Raw genomic sequence first — 13,951 nt, 5'->3', positions numbered from 1 at the left:
TCAATTCGCTTCTTTTGCATGAACAATACGGCTTCTGTCGCCGGTACATGAAGACATTGGATAGTAGCATGACTTAACCTTTAGCAGAGTTCTCACTGCTCCAAATTTCTTCATCATATTCCCTTTTCTCTTTGTATTTGATCCATTTTCAACAATTTCAGGTACCTATCAAAAATAGATAACAAAGTTATGAAAAACCGTTCTCAATATCGAGTATTTGTAGATATCTACGAAACATGTTCCATGTGATAATGTAATTATTTCTAAATTGCAGTTGTGGTTGCGGATACAGTTACAGTCTGTTTGCTAACTTTAAATAATATTGTAGAAAAATATGGACAAATGCGACTGATGTGGTCGCAATTGTAATTGTGATTATGTTGTGGAGATCTCTAAAACCTTTGTATTGTGATTGACATTGCAATTTAAAACAAGATTGTAAGATAAGGTTAATTACCTCGTTTGAGATTTTGTTCCTTGTTTTAATTTTTTCAACACTATCGGCACTGTGCGATTTTTGGTGTATGGTTGGACTCTTACGTTCTTCTTCTTCCTTCTCCTCTTCCGCCTTTCTTCTATCGGCTTCGATGCAATAAATTCTGAAACTCGGTGATCCATGACATAAATATCTTCCAAGTTCCGCGGTTTCTTCATCATCACTATCATTATCATCAATTTTTAACTTTTTAACTATCTCCTCAATAATTTTCTCATCTGTTTTGATCTCTGCCTCAATTTTCTCAATGGCTTTGTTAATGTTATCCTTCTCCTCCATAGCTTCACGTGCGGAGTTTTTCATCGGAACAACTCTAGAAATCTTTTCTGTGGTTTCTAATGGCACCGTTGCTTCCTCTTTTGTCGAAACCGAAACCTTATGGTGTTCGGTTTCATTAATTTCATGAGAAGAAGACTTAGAAACATTGCTGCTTCTATCCTCTTCTTCGGCATCTTTCAATAGTTGTTTTTTCGAGGGGCTAGATTCAAAATTCATACGTTTTCTAAACTCTTCGAATCGACCAATAAGTGTAGGTCGGGTTTTGGGTGATTTGGGTGATACTGATTCTGTTTCTCCTTCGGTTGAATATAACTTTGTACTTCCATTCCCCATTACAGACAATAAATAATTATTTATTTGTCTGTAATGAGGCGGTTAGGAAATGAAATGAAAATAATAAGATTCAGCAGAAGAAGAAGAAGATGATGATGAAAATGTTGAGAATGAGATGATGTAATTAAGGTGTTTAATTTGGCAGTTGAAAAAACATGACAGCACCTGTACATATTGTTTTTACAGTTATTGGTTTGTCAATAATAGAAAAAGGTTGAATTGAATTGAAATTTACAAATAAAAAGGGAGAGAGAGTGTTGTAATTTGCTATTTAAGAAACTAAATTAACTAACATGCTCTTAAGGGTAATGTTGTAACTTCATTTCCTATGTGGGAAAATTTGGGAAATGTTAATTTAGGATATACAGTAGTAACTTGACAGGTGTTTTTCAAAATGTACTCACTTGTTTAGCACAATATTTAAAATAGTGTGTTTATGGATTTTAATTATTGGTTGTGAATTTGACCAAATCCTAATTTTGCTAGTTTTGGTCAAGTAAGAGAAAATGTCACCTGAATATCAGCTATGAAATCAAAGTGGCCCTCATATTAAGATCCTAAGAATAACATTCAAGCCAAATTTGACATCATTTACATATTCTCAATCAATTGATCATCAATTAGTTTTCTAATTTTTTAGTCAAAATTTTTTGTAAAAAAGAAATACATTAATATAAAAAAATAATTAAGGTTTAAATAACTTTCTATTTAGATAAACTAAGAGTATAATGTGCATGCATAAGATATAAATAACTGGTACTTGGGATGGAACAAATATTGAAAACAATCCAATATTTTAAAAGTTTGATAATTTTTCTATTTTAATCAAAATTACCATAAAATATGACACTACTCTGCTATATATCTTTTGATGTTGGAGTAAAGTATAAGAATTTAATTTATATGTACGTAGGTGTAAAGTTATTTTGCACATGTGTCCAATAATATACGGACACATTATGTATGGTAATTAAAAATACATGAAGTGTCACATTTATTAAATGATGTGGCAACACGTCATTTGATGCATGTGTAAAAAAAAATTGCACCGACGGTGCACAACAATTAAACTCAAAGTATAATAGGTGCAAAGCATAAATTATTGTGTACATAGGTATAAATTGCTACCTCGAGTAAAAAAGAGAAAAAGCGATCAAATACAAATTTATGTATTTAGACTATATTATAAATTAAATATATTAATTTTTGTTGACTCAGCCGTCTCTTATTAAAAAACTGTAAGTAATAGTAAGTTAAGCATATAAAGTTAATTATTAGTTGATATAAACACTTTGAATATAAGATAATTATTTGACCTATCACCAAAAAAAAAATTATTTGACCAATATTTAAATTTTCTCAACAGTAACATTAATGATTATTTTACTACTATGGTATTTGAATTATCTATTTTGAAGTTATAAAGTCAAACTACTGTCACTAATTTTTTATTTTTTTTTGAAGTTATAAAGTCAAAGTACTGCCACCAATTAAGATGATATATTTTGGACTAGAAATATCCCGCAATCGTCTGATATAATTAGTAGATGAAATGGTTCTTGTTAAATTAAGTCACAAGGTTTAGTTTGGTGGATATAATATGTTAGAGGTGATATGTTCGGTCTTTAATTTCATTATAAACAAAAAAACATGGTTCTTGTGAAATTTTGCAATTGCAATTTTCTTTTTTGAAAAAATAATTGAAAAAAAAATAAAAAAAAATGTTACTTTGGCATGCACACTAATGGAGCGCACCAAATAAGGTATACAACCCTTTTACATCTTGTTTTGCACTCAATAAAGTAAAGCATGAATAAGACACCATGCTTTTGTAGGGAAAATCAAAACCTTTTGATGATCAAGTTAAACTTGAGTAAAAAATTAAAAGTTATATAGTTACTATTTTAGAAGATATATAAGTTAAATAATGGAAAGACAAATTAATAAATTAATCCAAATGGTAAGAGTCTCGTGCCTATTAAGTAAGTGTTCGTGAATTCAATTTTGACTTTTGTGTATGAAAAAAATAATGGTTGGAAGGGGAGAATCCACTTTACGTAGACAAGTTTCCCAAAAGAGATTAGACACTATTAAACAGCGGTAAAAAATTCGTATTAATATCATGGTGAAAAAAAAATTAAATAATAAGAATGGCTTATCTCAAGTGAAACTTGGTTCTGAATTATATAATCTTGAGCTTATGTAACACATGGAGAGCTTAATGAAATTACATTACTACGTACTATATATTGAATTATAAAAACATCAACGATAAGCATATTACAATATTTTGGTACATGGATCGATCACCCTCTAGCATATAGAAAATTAGTTAATTAAGAATGTTGATTATTCTTGATTAAAAATCAGCATAGCCATTTTCGTGATGATTTGAAGAGACCTCAATGTTGTTGTTACTAGAACTTGAACATGAAGAGGAAGTAGAAGAACATGTCTTGTTGTTGTTTACCATCATAAAATCAAACATTAATCTTGAATTATTAGTAGCATTATTATGAGTACTAGTGCTTCCATATTCTAAACTTCTTTTCCTCATAGATAACCGACACAAAACCCAATCTCCTATCTCATTTCCATAGTTCTGCATGTCATACAAATACATTAATTAAATTAAATCAAGTGCAACTATATATACTCTTTTTTTTTTTTTTTTAGTTTGAGTGAAAATATTTATTATTTTTAGTCCTTGAAAATATACAACTTTTTTTGTTTTATTACCGGTGTTTAATTTATTCTACTTCTATAAAAAAAATCATATGAAAATTAGTTATGTAATATATATACACATTTTATTTCTTATTTTGAGGATTTAAAATTACTTACTCACATATTGCATAGACTAATTTTAATATGAATAAAATAAAAATACAATGATCAAAAACAAAAAATAGTATATTTACAGGACTAAAAATGATATATATTTTTGACACAGATTTATATATCTAATTGATGAAAATTAAGCAACTAATAATTACCTGAGTTGAGTTGGTGGGACTTTCCACATTGATGAGACGATATTCATGTAAGATCCAATTAGTTCTAGACCCATTTGGAGATTTTCCTTCATAAAAAACTAGAGTTTTTCTTAGCCCAATAATGCCATTGCAAGTTGAAGATGAAATTCTTTTGTCTGACCCTGTTGCCTTCCAATATCCACATTTTGTTGTTCTACTCATTCTATTACTATTTCTATTCTTTGATTCTTTTGAACTAAAAAAGTGCCTCTCTTGTTCATCACAACCTCCTATATTATCAATCCAATACAACAATATTAAAAAAAAAAAATTACAAATATATGCATAATTTTTTATTTATTTATATAATTAATTAATGTGAAAATTTAATATGAAATAATATTAAATAATATTAAATATAAAAATTTAATATGATATTTGAGCCTATCAATATATTATGTGATCGTAAAATATTCAAATTCATTTAGTAGTAATTTTTTGTAGTTGCTGACCTGGCAAATCCCAAGGATCATATTTGCAAACATTGACCTCAGGAATGATGGAAGCAGGCAAAGGGCATGAGAAAATCTTACATTTCAAATATTGAAACACAAGTTCTTCATCTGTTGGTTGAAAACGAAATCCAGGAGGTAATCTACTCACTCCATTTTTAATAAAATTAAGCTTATCCATTTGCTTAATCACTTAAATTAATTAATCTTCCTGATTAATAAATTGGAACAACTAAAGGAAGCAAAAACTTAAGAAAAAATAAGTAGACTTTGGTGTCTTGACCAACTCAAATTAAGTGAGAGTGAGGAGAGGCACAAGAAAGGAATTAAGTTTGCATGGTATTTATAAATATGGGATGATAATTAGAGAGAAATAAAAGCTAACATTGTCTTTGTGGAAAGGGGACAATACTTAATGTTCTGGACTAGACTGATCAACAGTTAAGATCACTTAACATACTAAGTTTCATGTTTGACAAACAATTTTTCTTTACTTATCATTAAAGCTCTTTTTAATCTTCTTTTTGCTATGCCTTACCTTTATATATGATGAAGGGGCCAGATTTAATTTTCCTTGGAAACAATTTTAGATACTCCCTTCATCCAAAAATATAGTAATTTAACTAGGTCTATTGGTAATGGTTCTTGATAGGAAGTTAATTTCTACCAAGTCCAAGAAATAGGATTCTACACTAAAACTAGAAGAAAAAAAACATTAAAAATTAATTAAGAAATAAAACATAAATTTCAATCATTTTCTTTCATTAGATTTTTTTTTTTTTACAATCTTCTTTCATTAGATTAAAATGTGCAAAAACACTACATATATAATACTCTTAATAGACCTAAAAACATAAAGCCCAATTAAGCAACTCAATAACATAAAAGTTCAACTAATAATATAAATACGTGCTATATCTTACTAATACATATACTATTTAATTAACTACTACCTAATAATTATTTAATTAAGTACTACCTAATCTCTATCAGTTCTATTATTGCTATAGGGTTTTGGCGATGTTTTCTACGGATTTCATTGTTGATTTTTTATTTATTTTTTTGTGTTAACTCTCTGGTTTTTAAGGGAAAGAAACTTATATAATTCAGAATTCAACTATGAGGGAGGTATGTGAAATCTGACCAAGAATTGTTTTCACCGAGAACCAAACAATTCGTCCTAGGAAGAACTCGTTAACCATTTGAGCCTAATATCTTGATTGTTGATGTTTTATCATTGTTACACTGTGATTGCAACACTCTTTTAGTCAACTATTTATTTTTATTTGTTATCATTAACATTATTTGCTAGTTATTGCCAATGTTGATCTTGTTCTTAAGAATCTCAAAACAAGATGAAAATTTTTTCTTTAATTAGTTGATTTAGTCCATGAGATTTATAGTTTCTCATATTTTTAGAGAAAACCATTGTTGTGTACATTGATAAATTTCTTTTTTTTAGCATTGCTTCTCATTGACAGCAATAGACCTAGTATGTCTAGCTACTTTAAGATTAAGTAATGTTTTCGATGAGTTTTGGTTTTTTTCCCCTCATGCTTTCCTTTTTTTTTATACACTTCTATGGGTTGTTTGTTGTTTTCTTGGTTGGAATTGCTAACCTAACGTTGAGATTATCAGAAGGTGCTAACTTAGTTGGAATGTACCTCGTCCTTTTTTTATGGTACGCTGTTTCAATTGATTTTGAAGAAGAAAAAAAGTATACCCACGATTAAGTTTCTAATTAAGTTTTGAAAGTATTAATTCGGTGATAATAGTTTAACTTTGTAACTTCAACTTCAAGATAAATAATAGTTTAAAGTTGTAAAATAGTTATTAGTGATACTTTAATTAATCATAATTTTTTTTTATCTTCTCCAATTCTTTTAAAAGTTTCTAATTAAATTAAGAACTAAACTAACCAATAATATCCTTGATTTGGCTTTTTAAAGTTTGTTTTCATTAATTTACTGTATTTAAAGTTTTCCCTATAATTTGGCTATATGAAAATATGATAATGTATATGTTTTTGTCCTCCTCCCTTTCATTATTATGAATTTGAAAATGCATAGATGACTCAGAGTCTCTCGCTTTATATGTCATGCTGCAAATCTTTGTAAAGCTTCTCTTTTTTCTATAATAGGTTATAGTTATCTCTACCACCATTGTTTGGTTATTACACCTCACTATACGTCTGGATTAGTGACTAGTGGTTTGAGCATAAATTTATTAGGTTTCAATTTTTTTTATTTTATTTTTATTTTTATCTAATCTCAAATTTCCCCCCATAGGTTCTCTTCACTGAATATTGAGCGTCTTTTGAACTTTAATTTGCTATATTGTGAGAATCGTATATCCTTCTAAATATGGAGTCGTATACTCTCAAGTTCATTGAGTAATATACAACCAATTTCTAAATCTATTAAATTATCAAAACATAAATTAATATAAATTTTAACTTCCTTTTAACCAAAATTAGTTTATTCAAAATCAATTTTTGTTAGCATGTATAACCAAACACACACTTATAGTTCGGCTATGCTATTTTTTGTGGTATTAATTACTGTCTCGTTCTTAGGGGAAGAGTATTAGAATTTGGGAGGTCTATACTTAACCACAAAAGCTAGTTTGAGAGTTGAGGTTTGCACTACACTTATAAATGTTATCTATGTCATCTCTCTAGCCAATGTGAGACTTCTAACACACACTCTCACGTCCAGGACTGAACAAGCTGGAACGTGATATCAACAACAACGGGTGACCCAAATATGAGAGGTCTCCACAACAAACAACAAATGGATTTAGGATAACCTCTGATACCATATTAGAATTTGGGAGGCTTATACTCAACCACAAAAGCTAGCTTGAGAGTTGAAGTTTGCACTACACTTGTAAATGTTATCTATGTCATATCTCTGGCCAATGTGAGACTTCTAACAAAGAGACCCCGGTAACTTACAGTTCGGCCGCAAAATGAGTAAAATATAACAAAAAATTGTTTCCACAAAAAATCGAATTCGGATTCTCTAGAGTTCGGATATGCTACTTTCAATTTAGGGTTGTTGTTTTGTAAAGTTTACATAGAAAATTAAATTTGATAAAAGGCAACAAAAGGGGGGGAAATCAACAAAGCAAAATCACGACCTAACATGGACATATAGTCAGCTAAGATATACTGGGGCATGCATTAAAAGTTTTGGTACTTTAATTTCCTTCATCAAGAAGATCTTGATTTAAAGAGCTAACTTTAATTTGTCAAAGTAAATTAAATTTTCAATGACTCTCACCAACAACGTAAGAAGAAAATAAAAGTCCAAGTTGCATATATTTTTCTTGTTTGAATTGAATCCCTTTGCTTAGGACTACAGCAATGAAAGGTACCCTTATATCCTTTAAACGAATGTCTAACTCTTAGTTCTACACATGGGTCTCACTCACCTATCTTTTCTAGTTTATAATAATGTAGTGTTTTTAATTTCCTCTTATGTGGAGCCTTTAGTTTAATCCTATTATAAACAATCCATTTTTTTTCTTCTTTTTTGGATTAGTTATTTTGTATGTTCATAAATTCTATGCCAAAGTGGGTTGTGCTTTTTATTTAGCAACAAAAGTAGCTGAAAAGGGAATGCTATGCTTAACTTAACGCATAAGAAACTTGTCATTGGTTTTCTTTGGGATCACTTGTATTTAATTCGATTTTTCCTAGGGCACATCATTGATTAATTTTTGATAATCTATATATATAAAGCACAACCCACTAGTTAAGGATACCAAAAAGGATAATTTTTGTATTGAAAAAAACATTTTTTATACTTATAAAAAGTAGATTACACAATTTCCAATACATTCATACCTTATTTATCTCCTTAACCAGTGCCCCAGCGGCACTAGTTAGCATTTTCCATATATAAATCCTAGATAGTTGTCCAATTAACTATCTAAACCCTAATCCACATCACTCACTTAAACCAATGAAAACCTTTCATTTAGGCACATCACTCACTTATATTAATTAATTTAATGAGTGGTACTAATTATTATTATATATTATTATTATTATTATTATTTTGAGTTACTATTCATTTTAAATTTTTTTTCATTTTATTATTTTGTGTATTTTATTATTTTTGGTTCAAAATAGTTAATGTTTTTGCTAATAATCAATTTACTACCTATACAAATAATTTTTTGACGTTATAGTATAAAACAACGCATAAAACCCATACATCGCACGGATAATCGTCTAGTTTACTTATGTATTACTAACTAGTTGGTTTAACGATGCTTAATGAATTTCAGTTAAAGTTGAATAGATCAAATTCCTCATTGAAATGATGGTTCAAATAATATTATTTATCTCTCATTCAAATTTCAAATCATAAACAAAGTTGTTAAAATCTTGATTTAACACGTACGAATTTACAATTCTAAGTGCTAACAAAAATAAATTACTAGTGTAAATTCTTTTTTTGGTAAACTATTTTGAATTCAAGTAGTAAAATTAGTAATTTACGAGTTTAAAATTCTAAAGTACTCACAAAAATAATTTATTTGTCTGTAAACTCTTTCGAGAAGAGTTTAAGTAAAGTCTCATGACTCGATAAGCTCTCTCTCTCTATTTTACTTATAGTTTACGAGTTTACTATTTAACATTTGTGTTTAGTTTTAAAATATAAAATTTTGGCCAATTTTGAGACTAAACACAAATGTTGAATCCTAAATACAATTCATTAGTGTTGTTGTGAGAGGCAACTATTATCTCAATAAACTTCACAGTGACGAAATCAATTTCCACACACACGGATTTGAATGATTTTGTGGACTTATTTTTGGATTTGCTAAATGAGGAGGATTAATGTTGAATGTGTTAGTATATTTTTGTTTTTAACACTCTCTCTCTCTATATATATATATTGATTTTGGCTAAGTCAGAAATATAAATTCCTATTAAGAATGCCATGAAATTAAAGCAATTAAATTCCGTCTAGTCAAACCCCATATCATCATTTTTGGAATGTTATATTCCACTGTGGATTAAAAATATAAGCTTAAGCTTATCAAAAAATAAATAAATAAATATATATATATATATATATATATATATATATATATATATATATATATATATATATATATATATATAGCTTAAAATCACATTTCTCTATATGGTCGGGAGCAAAAATACTATTAATTTTGGAAGTAAATTATAAATGAGTGTCACTATATACATATTCCACACACAAGCGCTTGCACGCACACATACAAACACCCTTGCCCACATATGCGCGAGCACACACATCATCACACACACACACAACAATCTTAAGATTTGGGTGAAGATATGATATTCATATTCCTTTGTACATATGTTCTTAGTTCAATGTGATTATCCACCTTATTGTTTTATTCTCTTTTAGAGGTTTGAACCATAATCAAAATAACACAAATTTGAGTTTTTTTTTTTTTTTTTTTTTTTATGGATTTTGGGTATACATTTACAACTGAGAAATTTTACAAGAAAAAATAGTGTACAATATAAAAGAAGAGACTCCCGATAATTTAGAGTTCAGCTGTGAAGTAAGTAACATATGACAAAAATTGTTTACACCAAAAATTGAATTCGAGTTCGTTCAAACAAGAGTTGGGTTTTGATTAAAAGATGTCATTAGATGGTTGAGGAAAAATTCACTCCTCGCCCCTCCCCCACATTTCTTTTATCCCTCTAAAATTTCAATTTCGCCCATGCGAAAAAGTTCTTAACGTATTTTTCGAACTTTTTTTTTGCTGTTGAAAATAATATTTTACACTATAAAAAATTTAAAAAAATATTTTCCAAACTTTTTATGCATGAACAAAAATGAAATTTTATGAGGGATAAAATAAACGTGGAGGGGGTGGGAGGGTTGGGGGAAGAGAATTTTTTTCTGGTTGAGCAATTGAAGTAAATGAGGCCACTTTTATTTTGATAAGCAAGTAAATGGGCTAACTATTAGCAATCACACTTGGGTATAAATAATTTTTTTCTTTCTATGCCCACGATTTTCTCACACCCCTCGCCATAATATTTTTATGTACACTAAGAATTAGGCTGGTCTGACCTAAGCCTATGTAGACTAGGTCATAGGTTCATGTAGGTCGGTCTAACCTATTCTCACCTCTACTCTTAAAATGTTATGTTATGTCTTACATTTATGATGTTGGAAAACACATCAATAGCTAACCAAACTTATTTTAAAGCAGAGAGAATAATAAATAGCTAACTAATCATTTTATGTTCACACTTTCAGCTAAGAAAAAACCTTAACATAAACAAAAATATATATAAATTTAGTAAACAAAAAAAGGAAAGAAAAAAAAACCTAATCATTTTAATTTGGTGGTTATTCCCCAACTAACCCTAATTTTGGCTATGACAATGAATAGTAGTCCTGGAGACTGGAGAGCATATAATGCTATTGGATTTGAATTGGGATCGGTATGCAAAATTCTTATTCCTTAGATTTTATGATGTAAGGAGGAAATTTTTATTCTCTCCATTTCAAAATTTAAGTCATTTTGATACACGGGACACGGCATGAGAATTAAAAATTATTGTTAATTTCATATAGAATTATAAATTGTGAATTGTTTTATAAAATTCTCAAAATTATCAATAATAAAATAATTTACTATAAAAAATAAGACTAGTATTTACTATATTGAAAATAAGACTATAATAATTTTTTAAAAAGAAAAACATTATAATATCACCTTAACTAGAGTTCCTAAAAATAATAATAATAAATCAGTTAGATATATATACTATTTAAACAAATGAAAACTATTAAAAAATAATAAATATTATGTTAATATTTTAAAGTAAATCATGTAACCTTAGATGAAAAGATCTTTGAACTAAACACTTCTTGTTCTAGTAAGAATTAATGGGTGTACCTGCCAGAGTTTTTTTTTTTTTTTTACTTTGTATGGACTAGTTAACCGAAATTGATAGTAGAGTCAGAACTTAAAATCTGGAGAGAACATATCTCAAGGATCCAAGGCAACACCATCAAAACAATCCAAGTGAGTTTAGTAGTTCTTAATTATTATTTCGACCAAAACTCAAAGAAAAAAAATGGGTGTATTGTTGTTATTACAGTTTTTTTTTGTTTTGTTTTGTTTTGTTATTCTAATAAGGGTCTTGTTAACATGTGCCATAAGAACACATGTTAAGATATACCAAAATAGAAATTCATCATTTAATGATACAAGAAATTTAATGCTTCAAAAGTCAAAATGCACAAATTAGCATTTAATAATTTCTATTTTTGCTTCCTTAACATGTGCCTTAAGGGCACAAGTTAACATTCTCCTTCTAATAAGGCAGGGCCATAACAAAAGACACTAATGGCTCCTAAAAATAATAGACACCAATGCACGTTCATGTTTCACCAAGTGGCACGATTGCTATGGACTGTGTACAAGGTGGCTTTCATTAATTATTCACAAAGACAAGGATTTATAAGGGTGCAATGAATTGAATTGAATGAAATGGAGGGGCTTTTCCTTAGATGAGCCTAAGGCATGATATATTTGTAATTTATTTCTATGATATGATATGAAGTTAAATGAAATTTCAATGGTTGTTGACATGAATTGCGATGAGCTTTTCATGCGAGCCGTGTCTAGTGGGCTAGGAGGGTCCATCATCCCCCATCATTGTGGAGGCATACATACATATTTAGACTACAAACAAAGCCATCATATCATATCATAATAATACTGATTTTTAAACATATGATAGTGATATGATACTGATTATACATTTATACTCACACAATCAATTCATGAAGGTTAGGAAAATGTAAACCTACGTGTATGTGGCTTTGAATTTTTCAAAATTAAATAAATTTATTTGAATGAATAGTGTTTTTTTTTTTGCCGTCAGAGAATATTGAGAAATATAAAATATAAAATGAGTTCTCAACGGAATTTTGTTGATACACTTATAAGAATTAGAGATCAAATTCATGACCACTTATTTACAAGAGACGTGGACTCTAAGTCTTTTACCTCTTGAATTAATTTATTGTTGTAAAATGGAATAAAAAAAATTAAGTTAATTAATATTATGTGACTTGGTTGGGATGAGAGATCTCATGACGTGTGTTCCATAAATTGTCCAATTCTCATTGATACTGTATCAATTCAATTAGTCGAATTCTAACTCTTTGTTTGAGTAAAAAAAACTCTGCATGAATTCCAACTCATTCAAGATGGCATGCCTAGCTATTTTTGAGCCACACTTTAATAGACCTTCTGCTGTACGTAGTTTGTATACTATAGTCCATGCTTCTAAATTCTCCTTTTGTCCATAGTCATTATTATTTATCGATAAAACTTTTAACTTCACACTTAAGTGTTCTTAGAAATGGATATTGGGCATAACTCATCCTTACAAAACTGGCTTGTAAGGTGATGATTGCCTCTAGTATATAAACACTTAGTCATGCCATCTCGCAACCGATGTGGGACTTCTTAACACACCCCCTCGCGTCCAGCGCTATTGAGCTTGGTACGCGGATATAAATGGTAGGTGGCCCGATATCGGGTGGCCCAACGAATCTTGGAGAGGCTCTGATACCATCTGATAACTACATAGCGAACTATTCTTTCGCCTTTTACTAAAGAATACTGTGTAGCTGTCAATCAAAGTGGCATACTGACAATTTTTTGAAAGAGTTCTCTTAAATGAGAGCTCTGATACCATCTTAGAAATGGATATTGGGCTTAACTCATCCTTACAAAACCGGCTTGTAAGGTGAGGATTGCCTCTAGTATATAAACACTTAGTCAGGCCATCTCGCAACCGATGTGGGACTTCTTAACAAGTGTGAGTCTTTCCTTCATTTGATTATGTTCTCCATCAAACAACAGTTTTTACTTTCGAAACCAGGAGAGTTGATCCTTTTTGAAATCGTGGACTCTGATACCAAAATTACGTCATGAGGAGAGTTTGGGAAATCATTTAAATTAGATCAAGAACAATTATACAAGTGAGAAACACAAAGTAAAATCTATGTTTTCTCGTGTCGGTTAAAATATTTAGACTATCTGAACTCTCACTTATAGATATACTACCCTTTTTGTTTTTGAAACGATCAATATTTATAATTAGTTGTTAGATTTATATTTTTTTTCTTTTGATTGGATTTGAACTCATAACATTCCAATTTTTTAACCTTAGTTCAAACAAGAAGAACTATTCACCTTGCCCAAATATACGGAACATGATTTCTTGCAGTAATTTTTTCACGCAGTTTCACGTTGTGTTAAATCAGGACCATCCGATCTAATCTGAATGGTTCAGATTGATTTGG

At 29.3% G+C, this 13,951-nt stretch overlaps 2 protein-coding genes and 1 non-coding gene across 3 annotated transcripts; 1 reads left to right on the top strand and 2 right to left on the bottom strand.

Annotated features, from left to right (window-relative positions):
* On the bottom strand, positions 1-1,108 carry LOC123914525. Its single transcript, XM_045965726.1, has 2 exons — positions 458-1,108; positions 1-165 (listed from the first exon to the last, which is right to left on the bottom strand). Exons 1-2 carry the CDS (start codon positions 1,106-1,108, stop codon positions 1-3), a joined length of 816 nt encoding a protein of 271 aa, XP_045821682.1.
* Positions 1,109-3,198: 2,090 nt separating this feature from the next.
* Positions 3,199-4,921, bottom strand: LOC123916013 (NAC domain-containing protein 83-like). The gene is made up of 3 exons (XM_045967331.1): positions 4,596-4,921; positions 4,105-4,373; positions 3,199-3,710 (listed from the first exon to the last, which is right to left on the bottom strand). Exons 1-3 carry the CDS (start codon positions 4,774-4,776, stop codon positions 3,468-3,470), a joined length of 693 nt encoding a protein of 230 aa, XP_045823287.1. The 5' UTR covers positions 4,777-4,921; the 3' UTR covers positions 3,199-3,467.
* Positions 4,922-13,211: 8,290 nt separating this feature from the next.
* LOC123919162 lies at positions 13,212-13,331 on the top strand. Its single transcript, XR_006813077.1, has one exon. It is a non-coding gene; the product is annotated as a U5 spliceosomal RNA (small nuclear RNA).
* Positions 13,332-13,951: the final 620 nt, after the last annotated feature.

The sequence above is a fragment of the Trifolium pratense genome, linkage group LG3, assembly GCF_020283565.1.
Source record: "Trifolium pratense cultivar HEN17-A07 linkage group LG3, ARS_RC_1.1, whole genome shotgun sequence".
Taxonomy (NCBI): domain Eukaryota; kingdom Viridiplantae; phylum Streptophyta; class Magnoliopsida; order Fabales; family Fabaceae; genus Trifolium; species Trifolium pratense.
The sequence above is the reverse complement of the archived record's forward strand: the minus strand, read 5'-3'. Positions and strand labels throughout refer to the sequence as shown.